General features: G+C 38.6%; 1 protein-coding gene and 1 long non-coding RNA gene across 3 annotated transcripts in view; one reads left to right on the top strand and one right to left on the bottom strand.

Annotated features, from left to right (window-relative positions):
- Nucleotides 1-16,159, bottom strand: part of LOC123977595 — a 38,519-nt gene extending 22,360 nt beyond the window's left edge. Inside the window, exon 1 of one of the 2 annotated variants that reach the window (XR_006826713.1) lies at nucleotides 16,085-16,159. This is a non-coding gene — a long non-coding RNA (uncharacterized LOC123977595). Of the gene's footprint in view, nucleotides 1-1,708; nucleotides 1,851-16,084 lie in introns of those variants that run through there. The other variant, XR_006826709.1, reaches the window with a different exon arrangement.
- Nucleotides 16,160-23,410: 7,251 nt separating this feature from the next.
- LOC123977121 (inactive dipeptidyl peptidase 10-like) overlaps nucleotides 23,411-24,050 on the top strand; it is a 92,267-nt gene continuing 91,627 nt past the window's right edge. The window contains exon 1 of the mRNA XM_046059639.1: nucleotides 23,411-23,502. Within this exon, the coding sequence (XP_045915595.1) occupies nucleotides 23,446-23,502 (57 nt within the window). The 5' untranslated portion in view covers nucleotides 23,411-23,445. The remainder of the gene's footprint in view (nucleotides 23,503-24,050) is intronic.

Raw genomic sequence — 24,050 nt, 5'->3', positions numbered from 1 at the left:
GACACAGAACGGCATAGAGAATCCGGTTTTCAAAATAAAACACCCTTTGCAGACTCCCGATTGTACATCAACAATAAACACAGTTGAAACAGACAAAAACAAAACTAACAATTTAACTACGTAACCTACTTAACCATAGAAGCACAAAAATTAAGGAAAACTGAACAAATAGCAAAATCTGAACAAGACAGCAAAATCAAACAGGCAAAACGCTTTTATTCTGAAATGCTCCATGTGGATATGTAACGTTAGCTTGCAGAGAGCGGAACGGAACGGGCTCTCAGAGAGCTAATCCGTAGCTGAAGCACACAAAATGTCAAATTAAAAACGTGTAGACTAAACGCGCCGCTGCTGAAACACTTCAGTCTGAGTTGACGCCGGACAAAACTGCGGCACAGCAGCTGCCTGTGTCGGTTTGGCTGGCGCCATTATCCCACGTTTTCCTCCAGTTTTGTTTGTAAAATGTACACGCCCTGTGCCCACTCTGATTGGAGTAGGACCGTAACAGGAGGCTCATGGAGCTTGTGATTGGCGAGCAGGTCTGTCACACAAGGATGAATGTCCAGAAGCCAAATATATTCAGTTTACATTGGTAAAAAACACAAAAGAAGAACAGAAAAGAAATTACAAAATGTGAGAGGCTGGAAACAGCAAATATTTCATATGTTTCTTGCAAAATGACCTATTGGCGAAGGCGCAATGGATAAGACTATGCCTATGGTGTGAGAGACCCGGGTTCAATCCTCCACTGTGACCCATCCACCATTGTGTCCCTGAGCAAGAGAAGTTAACCCTATTTGCTCCAGAGGTGTGCGACATCTGACATGTATAGCAATTGTAGGTCGCTTTGGATAAAAGTGTCAGCTAAATGAATAAATGTAAATGTAAAAAATCACTTGATTATTAAATTCTCTGTTATAGAAGCACTGATAGTAGTTTCTTCTGTAGTTTTTGAATTGCAATAACAAAATTTCAGGAGAACAGAAGCAGGTCAAAAATGTGACTTTTGCTGTTTCAAAAGCTTCCATCCAGGCATGAATTCTTGTATCCATCATGCCAGAGGGTTGATTTTTTAGTAATTTAAGGATTTTACATGACATATAAGGCTGTAAATGTCGTTTAACTGTGGGTCTGATTAACTGTGTGTTAAAATGATGGTTGTGGAGTATATATTTTATCTGAAGCTGTCATTTTTTCTTTAATTTCTATTCCCTACAACATACAGCAGATGCAACATCAGAAAAGCAATGCATTTTTATTATGTTGAAGTAGAACAAAGTGGAAAAAGTGTTTCATTTCATCCCAATTTAGAGAAAATTTGATTCTTACTTGAGGAATATTTGCAATTTCATCATCAATATCTTTATCTCTTCTCTCCCTCTGATTTCTCATATTCAGTTGCTGCTTTGATCATGCTGGTTGTTGCTAAGTAACTTGTTATTCCAGGACATTTTTATCATTATATATATATATATATATATATCTCAGTCAAATCCCATTTGCACGGGGTCAAGAAAGTGGGAGTGTGTTCATATATTTGGCAGTGAGTCAGTTGTAAGAGCAACAAGCGTCATTTTAAATAAGGCGTCTTCTGAAACGTCTTTTATCTCTAGAGCTAGCATTGATCAGTTGACATGCTTCTTCTTTTTTGTGTCAGTTCATCCAGCACATAACTGAAAACATCTAAATTGTTTTGGAAAAGTCTGACCTTGAACTCAAAGACTGAATCAGAAGAAATGTGATGTATGTAGGAGTTTCCAGATCTGCCACAGGAAGATTAAGATTGTCCACCTGCTGGTGCGCCCCTGACGCTGGAACACTATTGCATACATTAAATCAGCCCTATTCAATTGAGCCCCGCCCCCTTAGTTACTGTTGCTAAGTCTGACAAACTGTCGAAGCTGCCACTGTCTATTACTGCACTCCCCAGAGAAATAATAATAATAATAAATTAAATATAATAATAAAAATACATACAATAGGTCATTCTGTAGATTGTAGAATGTGACTGGTGTTTAAGGGACAGCGAGGTGCAGTTAAACAATATATAATTAAAGAGGTGGTATTATGCTTTTAGGCTTTTTCCCTATCCTTTATTGAGTTTCTATCTTTTTGTGCATGTAATAGGTTTGCAAAGTGAAAAAGCCCGATGTCCACACCAAAGGGAGTTCCCATCTCCTGCAGAAAACTCTGAACTGCCTGAAAACAGCTCATTTGTAGTCCAGCCGTTTCCCTTTCATCCCTGTGACACCGCAAAATGCGTGTCATAATGCTCGCCTAGTGGCCAGTCAGACGCGCCCTCAAAAACACCGGTGAAAAAACACCCTGAGCTGCAGCACACAGTGACAAGATGTCCGTCTGCTGCCTCCCCTCTCCCTTCCAAACTACCCTCTAGGCAGTCAATGGACAGAAAGTTGTTACTGTGATGTAGAGATAGAGCTCAGTTAAAACTTTATGGATGAAAGATACTTTTGTTACAGATTAATAACCCAACAAAGATCATGTAGAGGCAAGATGTATCACTCCATAGCTAAAACAGAGCGTTCAACACACAGGGTGAAAAGAGGAGCTGCAGCAATGTGCAGTAAAAAATATGGTGTTTTTTGAAAATGAAACCATGTAAACCTGTTCTGATACAACCCCTTAATAAGATTTTGAATAATACCACCTCTTTAGCACTATATATCCAGTAATGGTTTTAGATATGCTGTCATTTTGGATGATATATTGGCCTTGTGAGTGTAGGTATTGGCCGATGCCAAAATGCTACATATTTGGCTGACCGTTTATTGTATTGACTAAACAAACAAAATGCAACATCAGAATCAGAATCAGAAGGAGCTTTATTGCCAAGTAGTGTTTTACACATACGAGGAATTTGCTGTGGTGATAAGGTGCTACACGTAGACAAACATACAGTCAACATAAATAAATGTAGAAATATATAAATATGGATATTGCAGATATAGAGGTCCTGGAAGATAGATTTTGTCACTGCAGAACAGAGCAGGGCTAGCCGTTTCCAGTATTTGTGTTAAGCTAAGCTAATCAGCTTCTTACGGCAGCTACATTCATCAAGTCCTCCGACCTAAACAACAATATAGGTCATTTTATCAATACCTCCCAAAATGACTTACATGAGATTATAAATTAGCATCCCTACCGGTGTCCATGCCTCCCAAAACTGCAATTTCAAACTCCATTTCTCGACCAGACATATGTTATGTAAATCACATGACCTACGTCACATGACATAAACACGAGGAGACCGCAGCAACACAAAGAAGGTTAACTGGTCAACATGCATACAATCACTGACTTAGGTTTAGGCACACACCCCTGTCAAGGTTAGGGTAAGGGGCTTCGAGGGGCTGTCAACTAAGGTAACATAGCAAACTTAGCTAATGCTAATACATAGCTTACGTAAGTTATGGAACCTACGTAATTTAACTAAAAACCTAAATTAATCTTGTTTCACATGGGTACCGAACACTCGTCTCCTGGGTGAAAGTCTGCAACATTTCTATCCACCCACCTAATCCACCACCTCCATAGTTTGGACTTTCTGGCTATTTACGTGACCTGTCTTTCTTATGTCATGTGGTCGCTGCCACAATAAATGTAAATATGGGTCATAATTTTGTGCTGCACAAATTACCTATATGGTTGTTTTTCTGGTGAGGACAGTCTCTCATATTAAGAGGCAGACATAAATGGTCAATATAGCATATTTCTCAAAATGTCAAAACTTTTTTTTGAAGTTACAAACTAAAAATAAAAAAGATCTAAAACCAAATCTTCCTATAATACCGAAAACTGGGCTTTCAGCAAACATGATTCATTCTTTTTGAAGCAACAACAACTCAGAACTTTCACTGGGCTGAACTGCCAACCCTGAAACCTGTGAAACTGGACAGATTGCAGGGCTTAGCAGCCTCGTGCAGTTCCCCATCACAGTCAAACTCACTGAATATTAACTTTATCCCTGTGTAGTCACTGCCATCTGCTTCTGTGGAGATGGACATGGAGTAAAGAAACTCATTAGCATGTGAGCGGTGAGGGAAGATGGCTAATCCTGTCTCAACTGTCATCATCACTGACTTTACTGAAGATGCTCATCAACCTGTGATTAGCATGTTAGCCTTTGAGCTACGCTTCAGAATCAAACTTCACTACCACCCACCCTAACCCAACTCAATAAAACAGATAGGTCTAAACAATATTACGATGTATACATATTTAAACTTTGATGATATATGACACTTAAAAAAAGAAGAAGGGGGCACTTTGAAAAACACAATTAGCTAGATGCACAGCTGAGCTGTTCGCACAGCCCACTGTTATCGTGTGAGATGAGAGCTCATGCTGCCAAGTTCTTGAGTATGTAGTGCACATGGTGGAAGAAGTATTCAGATACTTTACTACAAGTAAAGTCCTACATTCAAAACCTTAATTAAGTAAAAGTATTTAAGTATTATCAGTAAGCAGAAAGGAATTGCCCTGTCAGTGTTTCTGGATGAATATTACTGCTGTGTATGTTGCATTTTACTGCTGCAACTGTTTAAGCTTGAGCTGATTTTAACTACTTGATGTACTGTTGGGCAGTTTAATCCACAGCAATGCATCAGAATCTATAAAATCATCATAATGTTTGTGGTATTGCTGTTCTGTGATAACCGTGTATTTCTAAAAAGTGAGCATGATCAGCAAAGGGATTTAAATAGTTTATTTAGCTTAAGAAGTAGGATCATTTTGCCATAAAGGAGTCAGAAACATTCACATTCAGGTATAAAAATTTGTAATCCAAAAAGTAACTAGTAACTATAACTGTCAGACAAATGTAGTGGAGTAAAAAGTACAACATTGCTTCTGAAATGTCGCATAATGTTATTTTCCTGCTGTATTGCTGTAAGAACTGCAATAACTACGACTACTACTACCATTAATATTACCAGCACTACTGCTGCTACTGCTAATACAACTATTAAATATGATATAGTTGCATAACCATTTACATATTAACCTGGTAAGTGGACCCATATTTACTCCCATATTGTGAAAATTTGGTTGAATACGAATTTAAATAGGACTATGCATCATGTAGATTTTTTAACACATGGCTCCTCTGCATTAAGGCCCTTATTTGGGTTGATACAGTGCGTATAGTCCCAAGTTTGAACAAATTTCAGTTAATTAAATGATCAAACTAATTGACTCACAATAAAAATACAGCTTTTGGGGCCCCTGAGGGACAGACAGGAGGTACAAAGTGGCTGCATTTATTAAAAATTGGCATGAATATAAATGAATGCAAGTTTATTTTTTTGTCACTAGAGGACAGTCCTACACAAGGCTGCTCTGCTCGACGTCAAGGCTCATGAATGGATTTCTACTGTGATGTAAATAAGAAATGCTTGTGACCTTTAGTCGGTTCAGAGACAGAAATGTTTAACAGAAAAAGCATACCTTATTTCATATCACTTGTGATATTTAATCTTACATTTATACCACAGAGAAAAATAAATAAGACTATGAGATTAGGTTCCTACAGTTACAACCCATGGAGCCATAAAAGAAAATCCATAAAATAAAGCTTTACATTTCAGACTTGCTGCATGCTATCCGCCCTTATTCATCAGTTACCCGCTTGAGGAAATCTTTTAAATGCATCAGCTATTTATGTGAAATGCTCTTGTCCTTGTTGCACATGCCGGCATTTACTTTGATGTGTTTTATTTTTGGGTCAGTGAGTCACACTGGCTCATGAAGAATCATCTCAGGTTAGGCTGCTGTGAAATATAGTTTCCCAACCGAAGGCCACTGCTTAGAAGGCAGCAGCCCAGAGGCAAAAGGAGAAAATACTGTATTTCTCATCATTCAGCTACAGCTGCTACTAGCATATAGGAATACCAGGTCTGAAGACTGGGCAGTGTTTATACAGATAATTCAAGCATAGAATCTAGCAACGAAGTCTATGTCAACTGGATAAGTAGGGTCTAAAAATGTAAGATACAAGAAGGCTTGTTGTGCTGTTGCTCCAGCCAGGCCTTCATGACAAAGCACAGCGCAGACATGTAGGAGGAAAACCACAATTGTACGTGAAAGCCTGTGTAAGAAACAGGGTATTGCTGAATTGTCTAGATCCCTACAAGAGTGAATGTAGAGTAAAATGTAGAGGCGTAAAATGTAGAGGAGCCTTGAGCAAGATAAAAAAAAACAACATTAGGAAGTACCTTTTAATTTAACTTAATGATATACACTTCATGTTGTCTGATATTTTGATGGGTGATTTTTGCTCACCAGCCATACATGTCATGACTTGTTGTGGATTTGTCACAGTTCATATTTGATGAAGTTTGACTTGGAAAATTACACCAATGACCATGGGGAAGCCACCTCGACAGTGCTGATGAGGAAATGGGGAGCTAGATAGTCCAAAATGGAGGATGCTTTCGTATCTTAGCTGACTAATATACTATTGGAGTTAAACTGCTCAACAAAAGAGCAATGTTTTGTAGAGAGTTATGAGACAGGTGTTGGTACAAATATGCCTTTTTTAACATAAATTGTCTGAACTTTACTGTCCTGTTAGTGACCAAGTTAAGCTAACGAGCTAAAGAGCTTGCAAACTAGCTAGTTTTTTTGCCTCTTTAACTTTTTATTGAACGAAATGATGTACAATTGTGAACAAATACCAACTGAACAGCACAGTCCATAGAAAATAGAGAAGCTTGAAGAGCTGTGTAATTGACTAGTGCTAGCCCAATTAGCGGTTAGCTCGCAGATACAGTAGTAGTAGCTAGTTGTCGCATAAAAAAATGATGACCTTCAGTAAAAACATATGACATGCTTAGGACAATAAAAGTATAACTGCAGTATAAAAAAACCCATACATTTTCGAATTGAACTTCACTTCCCTCCAGCCCTTTTTAAATAGCATATCTAAATATATGCGCCATGATGAATGATAGCTCATGGAAAATCATAAAATTAAAGACAATAATAAATAAGATTAAATTACCACAAAAATACATGTTGTATTTTTTACACATAATAGAATAGCATGCAGCGATTAACAGCTATTAACATACAGCTAACAATCATCATTAGCATTGTTAGCATTCATCACTGGAAACAGCAGGTACCATCAGTTTGTACCACACAGTACTTATGTCCACACAATAAACATTATGTCTTCACTTTCCAGTGGTGCTACTAAAACCAGCTGCATACTGTTAAGTAATGACACATTCTCCCCCTTTATTGGGTGTCAACTGAAATGATTATTATTTTGGAAAGGTTTTGCCCCTATCACCCAGCTGTAGGTTTAAACTGCCACAGGCCTAAACACAAAAGATAATCAGACTTACAAACACAAATCAATGTGTTTGAACAAAAAACACAGTTGAAAGTCTTTAATGTTTATGTAAGTGTGGGGGCAAATAAAGAGAAAAGTTGAAAAAGAAAAAGCAGATGTTCAATTAATTGCTACTGGTGGCCAGTCACAGTTGGAGCTGAATAAAAAGCACTGAGAGAGACAGAGATAAGGAAGGGCTGAGCAGCTTCGTAAGGCCTCTGACTAATCAAAGCTTTTGTAATGAACTCTATGATCCATGGCTTCTCTCCAGGTGCTAATATGGGAGGTTAGAGAGAGTGCATATGTGTATGTGGAAACTGTAAAGAACTCTGAAAAACTCTGAAAAAGTAATTTTTAAACTTATAAAACCACAAACAATTAATTCAGCCTATTCTATTCCCAGGGAATCACATATGGGCACTTGGTCAAGACCATTTGGTGTTGCTTTTTGACACCCTTTCATGTTGTTCGTGCATGTGTAGAGCTCTGTGGTCAAGTTAGCAAGAATAAATATGCAACTCCCGGTCAAGTTATCAATAATAGCCACCCTGCCCAACCACCTCCTTACTCTTTAATCTGCACAAAACCTGTTATTAAACTACTACAGCTACACATTTTAGCACCTTTGAATTTGTGATTCATGTCTTGAACTATTAGGTTAGAGAGTGTCAAAGGAGAAACTGTGAAAAAGTCATTATTGAAGTTGTGGTTCACTCTCAAGCTTAAATTACACCTGAAATCTAACAAAGTTGCTTTAAAAATACGCTTATTTGTTTTCCTGCCGAAAGTTGACGAGAAGATTGTAAAAATGAATCTACAGCCATACGTCGGTAAGCTTACTTAGTTCGTTAACTTAATCAACAGCTAGGAAACGACTAGCTGGATTGTTACCAGCACCTCTAAATCTCACAAAATTATGTTAGTGTTTTATTACCCTGACTTGCACTGAATAAGGAGTGTACTTGCTTTGTTGTACAGTATCAATGACAATAATGAAATTCTATTCTATTCTTTTTAAATATTAATCCATACAAACAAGTTGTAGTTTAGCAAATCAGGTACATTTACAGCTACAGTAGGGCTCCAGCTAATTTAGCGTAATGCTGGCATAAAGACTGACCAGCCACCTGGAAGAGGCAGAGAAGACACTGCTGGCACCACCATGCCCTTTCATCCACATTAAGGACGTCCTTGTGACAGTAAAAGGATCTTTATGTTTCTGGATATTTTCCTACTGCCACACACAAACATCAAAAACCAACCCTTTTCACAATGACATTTTTTTCTTTTGATATACATTATACAAAAGAGAGCTTACTAGCTGAATTTTGATTCTTTAGACTACTATCATGCATATGTTTACTGTCAGTCAAGTGAAATATACATTTTCTAGGCAGTGTATGCCAGAGATGCTCAAGTCCAAGTCAAGTCTCAAGTCTTTGAGCTAGAGTCCAAGTCAAGTCTCAAGTCTCTGAGCAAGAGTCCAAGTCAAGTCTCAAGTCTTTGAGCTAGAGTCCAAGTCATGTCTAAAGTCTCTCGTGGTTATAATGAATGTTGTATCACCTGCTGCGTTCAATCCAGGTTGCTAATAAAACTGCATAGCTAAAAGGAATTCTGTAACTGTAACCTGTTTTTCATTTACAGAGCACAACCATGTAATGTACAATTCAATTATTGACGGCTTATTAAATACTGTAAGTCAAAACACTCACAAGACTCTTAAACCCAGTGTTAACTAAATAAAACTGCGATGTTGCATAATCAACAATAAACCTGTAACCTGTTTTTAACTTACAGAGCACAACCATGTAGCCTAATGTACAATGTGTCTACAATTAATGACAGCTTATAAACTACTGTAAGTCAACAAACCCTGTTGACTCTCAAACCCAGTGTAAAGTTAACTAAATAAAACTGTAAAGTTACATGGTCAACAATAACGCCGTACCCTGTTTTTAACTTACAGAGCACAACCATGTAATGTTCAATGCAGTTAAAGACAGCTTATAAACTACTCTAAGTCAACACAACCCCCAGACTCTCAAAACAATAAAGCTGTAACCTGTTTTTAACATATAGAGCACAACCATAATTTGCAATGCTAGTTAGTCAATGGCAGCTTAAACTACAGTAAGTCAACACACCCTGCAGACTCTCAAACCAGTGTAATGTTATAACTAAATAAAACTGTAAGGTTACATGATCAACAATAAACCTGTAACCTCTTTCTAGCCAACGGCAATAATTAAGGTGATGGCAGCCAGCGGGACGTAAATAATTACGTTAATCGACCACCACAAGTTTGGAGAGTAAACAAACGCTCATTCATCTTTTCAAAACGAATGACAGTCGGAGCAAACCTCTCGTAGGTCAGAATCAGTTTTATTGCCAGGTATGTATACACATACGAGGAATTTGGCTCAGGATTGTACATTGCTCACGATGTGCTTACTTATACAATATTAAAATAATAATATAATAATAATAAAATAAAATCAGACACAAACTACAGAGTAGACACTAATATACACACTATGAACAAAACAATATAGACATATTGACAAATAGTGCAGTAATCAGAGTGCAAAGTTGAAGGTGGATATGATATACAGGTACACATACACATACATGCATACATTCACACAGTGTGATGGAGCATAGTGCAAAGGTCGTTGCTGAAGCAAGAAGCAAGCTAACGTTAGATGGTCAATGCTGAGCTGGTGGTGTTTACTCACCACAGGTTACTAACTTATTTGCGTTCAGCGCGTCTTTGTGTGGGTCTTGTTGTATGAAGTTTTAAAGCCAAAGTTTATGATGAATCGCACAGCAGCTGCAGCAAATATTATGTGTTACGTAGGCAGGTTATAGGTAATGGAGGGAGGGGAATAACGGTAAGCTCATCAGACGTTTCCTAAAAATAAACATTGTTCACGAGTCCCGCACCTCGAGTCCAAGTCGAGTCTTAAGTCTTTTGAGGACGAGTCTCAAGTCAAGTCTGAAGTCACTGTGTGGCACTCGAGTCCGAGTCTCTAACGCGAGTCCCCATCTCTGGTGTATGCCTCAATCACATTTTAGTAACAACTGACCCTTCGCTAAGCCCCGCCCCCCTTAGTTACAGTTGTTAAGTCCGACATACTGTCGCCGCTGCCACTGTCTATTACTGCACTCCCCAGAGAAATATTGTCAAATTTGTTGGATAAAGCGAACTCAGAAAGAAGCAGACAGTTTTGCAGTTGCATTATAGATTTGAAGGTTGTATTCAGGCTGTCAGACTGACAGAAACGGACGTGAAAAAAAAAGAAAGATAGAAGCTAAAGCCTACCGATCACACAGTACTAGTGAACCACCGCATCCCCGACGATTGAGACAAAAGACAATGATATGAACGATCAACACTGTTCCTGTAAAACTGGGTAGACCTCTATTCATTATTACAATCATTAAAATGTAGAACAGTAGGGATCTATTACGTTCCATTGAGTAGGAAGTTGGCCAGCGTTAGCTAACTAACATTACATTCGGAACGATCCACAGCCGACATTTTTCTAGATTTATTTTAGGTTTTGAAAAGAGAATAAATCGTACTTCTCCTATCAACCTCTCTGGGTAGTGACTGTAACTAGTACAAGTGCCCCAGGAACAGCATTTGACCATCTCTTAGAAAAATACAGCCAAAAAAAGGCTAAAAAATTACTATTTTTGCATTAATGTCAATAGAGCGCATCCACAAAAGTGTCAGACTTCAGTTAGAGCGAGTCCTTTACTGTGCTGTGATTGGCCAGCTGTGTATTCGGGCTGTGGCTTAGCGAAGGGTCAATTATGCAGTAAAATGCAGCCTGTTTTATCATTATAGGATGAAGCACAGGTAAAACTCTTGCTGTGAACAGAGGCATGCCAAAAAGCATGAATTGAAGTCACATTAAGGGGAGACAAAAACATTAAAATCCTTGACAGGCGTAGCACCCAGCGTGTCATCCCTGTTTGGGCAAAAACATTCCCTGACCCTCTTGTTACCGCTGGACCCAAACTACGATGTTATGAAGAGGGAAGGGTCTGGGAGTATTTTACAGTGGAAAGGTAATTTCTACAACCCCACACCGGGTGTATGTGCTGGAGTTTTGTCAATAACAAGAACTTACTGCTCGCAGTAAGATGCTGTTTCCAGCTGTTGGTTAAGCAACTAACTAAGCTAAGCTAACTGGCTGCTGGCTTTACAGACAAATAAGTGGTACTATCTTCTCATGTAACTCTCAGCAAGACACAGAAAAGGTGTATTTACGTCCTGCCTACTAAACAAATGTTTACTTTTTGTATTTTTCCCCATATTTCACTGTTACACAGGTAGAAGAAATGTGGCTAATTTCAAGGCAAATGAATCACAAAGACTTATCTTTGCTCACAGCTTTACTACAAAGGGTGTAAATAAATGGGGTTTTATTGGCAACTTTAAAAGTCTAATGGGCTTTAATTCAGTTTCTCACTCTGTGACATTGCTTGGAAGTCAGCATCAGCCAAACACAAGTTCACTGAGTCTCCTCCAGCGCAGCAGCACCTCTTACTTTAATTTTGATAATCTGTCTAAGCAGGTTGATTTGACTTTGAACTCCTGCTGCGGCAGAGTCGTCATCACACTTTGAATCCCTCCCTGTGGACTGAAACCCCTCGTAATTTTCCTTGCTGTCTGTCAACCTTCCTGCTCCTCGTGGATGCCTTGACTTATAGATGTCAGAGAATTGCAACTTTAAATCTTCTTACATGCAAATTTAAGATCTTTAACAACAAGCTTGTACTGCCTCAATGCTAGCTTTTGGTCTCTTATAGTAAAAAATTCACCCTAAAACACTCTCTGTTGGTGGATCTGTTTTTTTGTTTAGTGTGCTTTGATTCCTCTTAATGGTTTCATGGGCAAACATAGATGACTTGACATTATGTTGAGTTATTTCCAGCCACTACAGGTAAGTTTCATATCAGAAAATATTTAAGTAATTTCAAATATCAACAGGAAATGTCAGGTTTTATGGTCAATACCTCAGAATCAGAGGGTTTACCTCTTGATCCTCTATTGTGCTCCAGGGACCAATTTCTACAACTACAGTGTACTTAGAATGCAATGCCTTACTAGAACACATTTCTATATAGCGTGCTCTACCTGCACATGTACCATACATTCAAATTCACTAACAATAGATAGGTAGACAAACACAAAACAAATACATGTATGTGAGTGTGAAAAATAAAATACCTAAACTTTAAATGGTGCCACGTTTAATTCCTGGCAGCATACTTCAACCAAATAGGAGGCAGCATTTCACCTCCTCCTCCCCCAAATCCAGGCTACGCTCTCTGCTCTTTTCTAATCAACAGTTGAGTTAATTTTTTAGCCCCGGATGTTGCCGCTTGATTACCACACAGGAAAAGGCTGCTACCTATACCATGAATAAATGGACTGCAGAAGAAGAAATTATTACAGCATAAGAATTTTGAGCTAACAGCAGCAGAACAGCAAAAACGTCTTGTTCTTTCATTGAGAGCTACTTGAGAAATAATCGTCGTCGGCTGAGCCAGTCAGAGGCAGAGTAGGATGGGTCATGCCTTCGCCATTATTGGAATCAAAAATGCATGGACAGCGGGTTTACATGCTAATTTCAGTAAACACATCGAGGTCTTTGAGATGACTTTCATCCAACTGAACTGTTGCAATTTCACATTCTGTTGAAAAGGTACAGATTTTGAATGTTTTAAACCAACATTTCAGCCCATATCTCACACAATGTAGCTGAGCATTCGTTTGTTTCCCAACTTGCAAGTACATTTTCTATCCAGATCACTGGGAAGGACATACCTGAATATTCTTGCTCGTTTTATACAATAAAAAAATATACTAGCAAAAAATTAGATAATGTGCAGTAACATCAATATAGATAAATATAACTGAAAATAAAACTTTAATGGGATTTAGAAAAATAAACATATCCCACCTGACGCAGAATTAGAAACCTTTGGGTCTGTCAGTCTGATTGTCCTTTTAACACAGAAACCAAGTGAATTCAGCTCAGTGGGCCTCAGTATCACCACCAGACAAATTCCCCCCGACGCAGAATTAGATTCAGACTAACGATGCCAAGTGAAACTGGGTTGACTGATTTTACTTATGAATGACACCATTTTTCAAGTAGTAAAATCAGAACAGAGTGTGAGTGTGTGCATGTGTGTGTGCCAGGCGTCTGTTTACTCTGAACAGAAAAGCCAGCCAGCCAGACGAGCTGGTGACAAGAGCAGGAGAGGAGGCTAGCTTTTACTTCCTTATTGTACTTTTTGACCACATTGCATTGCAAAACAAATGCATTTTTCATTGTTTTTGGACAATATTATACACTTGTGAGGCTAAGAAATATTTGGACTTGGGAAGAGGGAGCGTCTTGTTGCTGCCTGAGTTTGATGCTTCATATTTCATTGTTTTGACTGGAGAGACAACAAGATGGACCCAGAGCTCAGGTTCCTGGAGGTGAGGTGTCAATATTGTCTTATTTATAGAAACCATCACGCTGTGGTTCTTATGGAAGGTGTTGAGTGAGTGTCATGACATGCGGGCCTTCAGCTGTGGCTGAATATTTTAAACAAAAAACATCCTAAAGCTTCCTTTATAGCCGGAGAATCAATTGAGAAGAGTGACTTGCGTGTGTTTTATCATGAAGTCCCCAGAGTGTGTGCTACCTCCTGGGAGAGTCGAGGCTCTGAGAAACAGAAACGCATCCTCTGGGACTCAAAGTGCGTCAGTACTCAGGCAGATGTTGTTGCATAAGAGAATGATGAATGGGCTGTAGGGTGTGCTTCTGTGAGATTTGAACACAGAATGCTTAGCCAATGGAAACACTCTTCACCGGATTTGTTTTTTTGTGGAGTTCCTAGCCTATAATGAAGCAAAGAAAGCTTGAAATACCTGAACAAAATAACAAATTATCTTTCAGTGGAGAGATTGTGTCTGTTGATGGTCTAAATCTGGTGTCAAAGGCTTTTCCACATGACAACAGCTAAACAGAAAAATATGTAATATTGGTTGGGTTGCAACTAACAATTTTTTTCATTATCATTTAGCTTCTGGTCATTTTCTTGATTACTGGATGAATGGTTTAATCTATAAAATACCCAAAACTTCCTAAAGCCCAATATCCATCCATCCTTTGTTGGGTGGCCATGGCTTTGCAAGGTAGTCCAGATGTCCCTCTCCCCAGCAAGGCTTCTGGCACAGCTTCTTCTTCACCACAGACAGTCCGGTACAACTCCGTATTACTGCTGACGCCGCACCAATCCGCCCTTTCCACCTTATGCTTTAAATAGTTTGTTTTGTCCGACCAACAGTCCAGTCAATGTCATACTCCATCTTATCATAACTCATAAACAAGACACCAAGGCACTTGATGAAAGTAAAAACCTCCAGGTCTGAGGCAGTTGTACTCACAGTGGATTGCCTCTTTTGGGTTGGTAAACAAGTTTCTGTTCAAACTGAACAGGTTCAAACATCTGGAGGTCTTCCTGAGTGAGGTAAGAAGAAGCTTTGGATCCAGAAAAAGTGGTTCATGTTCCCACTAGTTGGTTGACATTAGCTTAAAGGGGCTATATGTAAGTTTTTCAATGAAATTAATTACATTTTCATTGCCTTATTGTCAATGGGCTCAAAACTCACTTAGAAATGATGCACACGCCTGTTTTCTCCGTTGCTTGCATCAGCCACTATTCTGCTTTTTAATGTGAGTCTTCAGCTCCGTGCGCGCTCCCGAGCCTCTCTCAGACTACAGCAACAACACGGCAGCTAACGACATGCAGTCCACTAACACCGTAAAACAACCGGCTCCCAGCAAAACACAGGCTCCACGTAAGGATACACAACAACAATAAAAGTTTATGTGCTGAAGCCCAAACAGGTTAAGATGATGTCGAGTAAGAACAAAGTGAGCATTTGTAAAGCTGCAGAAACACAGAGAAAGTCACGTTAGCTCGCAGGCTAACGCCGAGCAGTTGCTAATGTTATCCGGTGCACAGTTATATAACGTTCGCTTTCCATGTTACTTTACCAACTAACGCGACCTATGTTACTATCCTGTGTACCACTATTGATTTAGCCTGCAAGAAAGGATGTAACGGTAAAAAGCAAATGTGGAGCGATTTGTTTACTAATGTTAGCCTACAGTGATGCAGCCAGGAGCAGCCAGCTAACGCTACGGTAGCTCAGACCTGCCGCTGTTTGCTTCATAACGTTAAGTTTAGGTTAATTGTGGTTTTTATATACAGTCTATGGGTTTTACCAATAACGTTACTCAGGTACACAGCTTCTCCACCTCAGTCGCTGTAACTAACGTCACCCACATAAAACACTGAAACAAAACGGCCAGAACAACCCAGAGGAAGAGCCATCCACTATCACTAGTTACAGTAAAGTTACTTACTGCGGTCTTGTTATTATAAAGTGTAACAAAATCTCGTTTTAATATCCAGTCCAGCTCATTAACCGTTTCGTTATCATCCAATACATGTAGCTGTGCTGACATTGCTGAGCCTCCGGTGAGCGATTCACAGATAGTAATGATAGTCACTGAAAAGCAGCGGGCGAGCTAAAGATGTAGCACGTCGGCTAAATGCAGGAAATGTACCGTGATCATGTAACGAGCATGGATTAGTTCAACCTGCAGCTGATAGAACTATTACTGTAACGTTGCAGTGGGAGTTTACCTGAGTTTCCAGCTCTGTCTGATCTCCCTGCCTGCCTATAGCCGCTGTTACTCTGCCTTTTTTCGGGAGTATTGTGCCGATATGCGGCTGGCTGCGCTGAATGAAGTAACGTTACGGAGCTGGTGTTGATCTGCTTCTGAGACGGGACGGGAAAGTATCAGAGCCTGAACATGTCTGAGTGAAAAGCCACAGCCTGCGTGCTGGTGTTCCTGCGTTTATTGTGGTATTTCTGTATGAAACTGGTTGTGTTTTGGATTCTGCTCGCTCATGAGTTCAAGCGAGCACGCATACGAGCACACACCTGGTTGCTACATAATGCCCCTTTAACCCTCTAGATGATCAACTCTGTACTAGTCAGAAAAAACATGAACTGGCTTTTTACTGGTACATTCAGAACTTATGAAAGTCAGCATAATTCAGAAGATTTATTTTGTTGCAAATTTGTAGACATATTCAGAGTCTTGCTCCTGCTGGGTAAACCAGAGCTGTGTCTAAATTGGGATACTGCCATTAGTTCACATGTAGTACACTGTGTACACTATGTACTCTAATTCGCTATGTAGTGCGTGAATTTTTACTGGGTAGTGTTGTCTCAAGTCAAACACTGCCGTTGTGCAATAACCGGAAATGATGATCACAACATTCGACCGCTTCTTCTTTTTCTGCAGCTTCCTCGGTCACCATTTTCACAAGTTATGCACTCAAAATAGTAGATTTAATACTGAAAGAGTGTGAATTGAGACACAGCTCAGGTCTGACCTAATCTGCAGCCAACATTGACCACCCAGTTCTGGTTGGGTTGGATCCTAGAGGTCTTTGGGTGTAATGAAGAGATCTGCAGCTAAACTCTTATAATCTAATACGACTCGCGTCACATGGTGAAACCACAGTGGCAAGATTTACAACCGTGCAGTTTGTTTTTTGACGGTAAAGCGTCTTTCTCAGCATACTCGGTTGAATGAAGCCCAACCATTCTTGATCTAGAAACGTACTCTAAATATATAAAATATCCACGTGTATCATCATGGAGATGACTAATATGTTAAGCAGGTACATGGCTTTCATCTTCCAGCTGCACTACACTCCCACACACGTTTTTTGTGCCTGAGCTGTTTGTAATTTTGCATTTCTATAAATGGACATTTAGGCCTTGGGGACATTTAAAGCATTAACACAGTTCAGTGTTTAAAGCTCTTCTGCTGCAAAACACACTGAAATATAAATTAATATTCAAGAACGGGACTTTAAACATTGAGTATAACATTTATATTATTGTGATTATTTATAGGTTGGTCTTTGAGTAAATGTCTATCATTTATAACCAAATATGGAATAAGATCAAAAGATGATATGTAATATGTCTTGAATTTTTCTTTACTTTATGTAATGGGCCATTTTTGTTGTTGTTGAGAAAATAGTCACCTTTGTGGGTAAGTGAAGGACCCTGCTAATTTGAAATAATGAGAAATATTCAGAAACACACATCATACAACTAAACATTTTCCTCTTAGTCTCTATTTGTGAAATGCTGCCGTCAAACAGTGTAATTAAAACTGCTAGGATGGCCTTTTTATACATTATTTAAAGTGACTTTGAAATACTGAGTTATTTTAATGCATTGGTAGGCTACTACTACTACCCTGCATAATTTTTTTTTATGGCTCCTGGGCTGAAACTTGTAAATATATAACAGGGACTCGGAATAACACCAAGCTCTCAACATAGATGCCCAACAACATCACATATCCAGAAAGAAATGGTACCCAGAGTTTGGAAAATTGTGATAGTGAACAATAATATGGAGCTCAGCAGCCACTTCACCACGGCTATGAGGCCTCAATAGATAACCATAACCCTCACCCTCACCCTATAAGGGTCCCTTTTATTGTGCCTTGGTAATGTCATTTCATTTAGATCCTAATTATGAACAATCAAGTCGGAAACTGCATCAGCCCTCTAAGTGAAAATTCTATTAATTCTGAGATATTTCTGGCCGCAACTATATCTTCCACTTAATAAAAAGGTTACATTAAAAACTCCAATCTGATTCCAAAATAAGCTACATAGTTTATTTGTAACTGGTAGGTACAGTAAAATAGCTTATTTTGGCTTTTTTAAATGACATGAGTACAAGGCTAACAGTGGAGGTAACCACTTTGGAATAAATACCAGAATGGTTTTCCTGTTCTACCCATCCTGCCAACATTGCATGCAATACTGACCTGAAATCTAGAGTCAAGGAAAGACTGAAAGAAGTTACTGTAGGAAAAGACAGCCACATCCAACTAAAGTTACATTAGGCTATGTAATTAAGAGATGATGCATCTTTCAAATGAATAAAGACTTGAGGGGCCAGCTGGATGTTTCATCCTTTAGTTAGGATTTAATGTATCCCAGAGAGGAAGAGAAGAAGTGAAGCACTTTTCCTCAGTGTTTCAGACTTTAACTTACTCTTATCAGGACTTAGCCTCAGATCCTTCTGGGTCAATTAACCCACTTTGGAACCTGCCTTATCTAAATAACTCTTTTCAACTGAACCTCAGTGGTTCCGAACTCAGAGCCCTGCAGGTTTCCATCCTGGCAGCAGGTTAATTACATTCACCTGACATCCCAGGTGTAAATCAGTCCCCGATTAGACAGCAGGAATGAAACCCAGAAGAGTTTGAGGACCTGAGGAGTAGAGATCTCGATAATTTGGCTCATGACCCATTAAAGCAAAGTGTTGCTTGCCTGCTGCCTCTGGTGCAGGCTACACAGCATTTGGTGCAGCGTGTTGAAGCTTTGCAAACACATAAAATAACAAACATTTCTCCCACTGAAAGCTGATTCATCCAGGTGTTGATCCCAGTGGTTTAAAGGCTAAGCAAAACTGGTGTTAGAAGGTCTTGACACAACCAAGGAAAGAAAAATCCTCAGGTTGTTGTGTTGGATTTTTAGAGGCTCAAAGGTACTTAATATTTTACAAGAAAAAAACACAAAAAAGAAACATATCAGAAAACTGTAATAGTACACGAAGATAAAACTGTTTAATACATTATCTTCTTATGCAATAAATCAAATCACAATAGCAATAAATATTTGGTTATGCAGTCTCTATATTAACAGTGGTAGTTGTTACAAGCCACACATAACAAATGCACATAGATGAACAACAGTGCACAATTTTAAACTCTGACAGAAAGGCATGAACGCTGCTGCACAGAAATATGCAAGCCCGGGAATGCAAACATGCAGGAATGCTAGAACTAGCAGTGCATGTGCACACACAAGCACAAATTCATGAACTAGGTTGTGATCCGAAGACTGTGGAGGAGATTTTTGCCTCAGAGACATGAGTAAACTTCCCAAACACCAGCAGAGGTCAGAGAGAGAGAGAGACAGAGATCATTTCCATGTGGTCTCTGATTCCACCTGTTAAATATTTAATGGATAAGGGAAGAGAGTCCAACCCAAGGTTTGAGGATCTTTAACTCCCTCTTTTCTACTACCTTCCTACTTCTCTTCCCCTACTCCATCTCCATCCTCCTACTCGCTTGTTACTGCTTCCCCTATGCTTTACTCAGAATTTTCGATCCATTGCCATTTCCTGCCCTAGTTCCCTGCTCGTTGTTGACCTCGAGCCTTTCCCAAGAGTCTTCATTCAAGCACTAACACTGCTCATTCAGCTTCCACCAAGCATACATACTTATGTTACTGCACATCACTACTATCCTTTCTTAACCCCTTGAAGCTGAATTGTGAAGATCTCAATTGCCATGTTAAAGACTCTGAAACTGTAGAAGGCAGTTAGAGGTAACTGTCTCCAACTGGAAAAGGTGAGGGTAGGTAATGGCTGTATTTCAGAAGGGTTTTTTTTATCTGTTGAAATCTTTACATCCTGTGAAATAATCTGGTATCTCTGGCTGTCGCAGGCCTTTACCCATCTACCTACCTGCGCTTAGCGGCAACCTCCGGGTCTGTAAGTGCAGCCAATGCACAAGTACCTTAAACTGCCAGCAGACTCCACAGGTTGCTAAAAGAAGTCAGATTGCATTGGACCCAATGGCAAAATGAGGCTACTTCTCACCTGATTTATTACCTCAGTAAATACTTTGAGTTTATGGTCTCAGTCCGTAGTTTCAGTTCTTCTTAAACACAGCATGATGTTCATTTAGGAAATTAGGATGAAGAAAACATGAAGTCATTAACTAAACACAGCACGTCTTGTTTGCCAGCATGTCCACCTTTGATGTTTTATGAACGAATGGATGAATGAACAAAAGAAAAGTAGTAATTGGAGACCTTGTTACATCGTTTGTGTTTTAAAATGAGTCAACTTGAAACATTGATCAAGTAAACTAGAGACCGGTGGTGAAATGTAATTAAGTACATTTACATGAATTTAATTACAAATTTGAGATTACATTTATTCATTTAGCTGATGTTTTTATCCAAAGCAACTTACGATTGCTATATACAGGTGAAATACAGAAATGTCAGCCCTCTGAAAAGTATAATTATGCATATGTACTCAGTACTTGGTTTGGGCCCCTTTTGCATGAATTGCTGCCTTAATGCGGTGTGGCATGGATGCTATCAGCCTGTGGCACTGCTGAGGTGTTATGGAAGACCAGGATGCTTCAATAGCGGCCTTCAGCTCTTCTGCATTGTTCAGCTGGGTTAGGGTTAGGAACACATTTGTGGATGTGCCACAGTGGGGAATTGAACCTGGGTCTCTCACATCTCACCATTCCCACCCCACTACTTAAAGAGTTTATGTAAGTGTAAACTATACCTTTACATGTTGGAAGTCAATATTGTACTTTTTACTACATTTATCTGGAAACATTAGTCACCGTTTATTTTGCAGATTCCGATTCTTAATACAAAATATGAAAGCAGCTAATGAATGATGTTGTATTATTATGGATTAAGTTACCAGGCAATACTGTATATAGAAAAATCAGCTCCACCTTTAGTGTTGACTAATGCATCATTAATCCAAAATCCAGTGATGTGATATTTGTAATTCTGAAAGTCTGCATAATGAGTACTTTTTGGTACTTTTTCCACCACTGCATTTGGTCCTAAGAAGTATGGACATACAAGAAGAAACACACATCAAATGCACACAGGAGGAGACTAATATCCGCAGGCTGGTTTGTCTTTTGCTGTCTACTCCTCGATCTTCATTTCCCCACCTCCTGCTATCGTCATTATTTTTGGATGGGACAGTGTGTGTGTGTTGGTTAGGGGCTTGTGTCTTCAGGGCTCTCTCTGTGACACCTATCAGTTTGCATTCAGTTACGTGGCAGCAGGAAAGGCCAGCTGGTCACTGATCTGCGCTATTGTCTCCCTTCGTTCCCCTCTGAATGGATTTCAGAGGATGCCTGGGTCCAGTTCATTCTCTGATGACACGCTGAGCTTTAATCCTATCCTTTATTTCTGAGTGATATTCTAATACTGGATATCACAGAAGAGCTTTTATTCCCTGAAGCGATACTGTAGGAGTAGAGTGACACCATGAGGGGTAAAAATACCTTTGGGAATATCACACTGCTATAAAATGATAAGTCACAGCAAAAGTATAAATACCAGTTCTTCATCATAGAAGCCGGTACTGTTGCCTTTAGAGACATACTTAAAAGTTCTGTGAAAAGAAAGTGATGGGATGATTTAATATTCTCTTATTTAACCAAGGAATGTGCAGCGTAATCTGTAAGTAAAACGGATTAATTAAAATACAGAAATGTTTTTTAGTTTAATTAATGACTAAAATAATGACTGATTTCAAGTTTTTAAATTTCCTTCATTTCTAATTGCAGCTTTAATTAATAGGGGACTCACAGTGACCGTGTAATACACTGGCCCTGGGACTTCACGTAAATATTTGACACTTTCTGTGAGTCTATATAACACCGAAGGTACTTTGTTTAAATATTTCAATGTTCTGCTACTTTATCCTACTGCACTATATTTCAGAGGGAAATATTATATACAAAATAAAATTAACTATAATGTAATAATAAAATAAATGATAATCTATTATTATACTTTATTTATCCTTACACATTAATTTATGAATAATTATAATAGCCTAATTAATATTTATATGTGAATCTGAAATAGGCCATTCTGTATAAGGAGTATTTTTATCTTTGGTTCTTTAAGTATATTTTGATGCTATTTTTTACTTAACTGTAGATGTGAGTACATCTGTGAGTACCACAGAGTGCCATCATAGAATAGCCATCATTAGGATATAGCTCTTTCTCTGTACCTAGAATTTGCATGAATCATATTATTTTAATAATTTCTATAACTTTGAAATACCAGTAATACTACAGTAGGCCAATCGCACTACAGGCAGATAGATTTGTTTTTTAGCACCACGGACAGCGCTACATTCACTCAGGTTTGTGACATCGGATGTTTGCATTGATTAACAAAATAAAAGCCTATCACAAAAACAGTATGTAATATAACAGGATATATATATATATATATTGTTCTGCACAACAATTGCCCTCGGGTTAAAGCATCTTAAATCTTTCTTTATATATTTGTTTTGGATTTAATTTCCTTTTATCATTTGTTTTTATTGAAAAGCACTTTGTTACTTTGTTTGGAAAGTTGCTATATAAATAAAGTTTTTATTAGAATATCTTATATTAATTTGGGGCTGCAAGGGAAAAAAAATACAACATAATAATCAACTTAAATTTGTATAGCGCATTTCTTAACAAAGTTACAATGTGCTTGGCAATAAAAAACAAGAAAAAAAGCAAATATATAGAGTAAATTATTTGTTTGTACTCAAAATATATAACTTTCACTGAATATTGATGTTTGTAATCTACAGTATACGCTATATATGCTTACCGTTACCAGTCCTTACCGTTTACCTTTTAATATTTTAGGCATTATATTTTATATTTGGACTCGATATATTTCCTACTTAGTAGCCTACTGCAGCTGCTGCACAACATTTCTCTTGGGATAAATAATACAGTTGTTTCTTACTTTAATGGTGATTTGACTGAACAGAAGAACAACAAAACAAGAATCAGAAGAACAATGATGAATGAAACTTAGAGCAAAATATACAATGGCAACAAAGAGAGAGGTTAAACCAGAAGAAACACAATAAATATTCAAAAAAGGCTTCCCATACAAACTGAAACCAGGCCTACAAGAAAAATACTCTAAATATAGCTTATGAAGCGGCCATTATTTTGAAGGTCGTCCGGGAAGTCTCCCTTGTCTTGACTTCGGCTAGCTTGCCGCTCCTGCTGCTAAATTGACGCGCCTTCAGGTCTGGATGTTATTACCGGGAGAGCTGCTGGATCCAGGCTGAGAGGAAGGATTCTGGCTTCGGCACAATGACAGCGTCCAAAGATCCGGTAAAGAAGAAACCGAAAGAGGCGCAGCAAGATGAGGTACACGCTCAAAACCAAAGAGACATGTTTGTTTATATTCATGCAGCTGTGAAGAGAGAAATCTGCTTTGGCGCCACAGTCCACCCTGTGAGTCAGTTTGGACAGACACTAGATGCGCTTCGCTGGTGCTGGTGCTCGGCTAGAATATGACTGGAATATTTTGGGGAGATTATTAAAATACAGAAATGCTTTGAAGTACAGTAGGTTACAAGGCTCATTATGGGAATATTTCGACAACTGTAATGATTTTTTTCTGATTTGTTGTGCGTCTTCGTTCTGCATTTGAACATTGATTTAAGGGTTGTGACTCTCAGTCGTGGAAGAAATACTCAGATATTTTACTTAAGTAAAGAGTAGCAATACCACAGTGTAAAAAAATACTCTTACAAGTAAAACTGCGTCAAAATCTTAGTATTGGGATAAGAAGTGCTCATAATGCCGAATGTTCCATTTAAGAATCACGTTATCAATATTATTCCTGTATTACAATTAGTGATGCATTTATGTGTATGTCACTTTAATGTTGCAGCTGGTAAAGGTAGGACATA

This window comes from Micropterus dolomieu, linkage group LG01 (genome assembly GCF_021292245.1).
Source record: "Micropterus dolomieu isolate WLL.071019.BEF.003 ecotype Adirondacks linkage group LG01, ASM2129224v1, whole genome shotgun sequence".
In the NCBI taxonomy this organism is placed as follows: domain Eukaryota; kingdom Metazoa; phylum Chordata; class Actinopteri; order Centrarchiformes; family Centrarchidae; genus Micropterus; species Micropterus dolomieu.
Note: the sequence above shows the minus strand (reverse complement) of the source record. Positions and strands in the feature narration are given on the sequence as shown.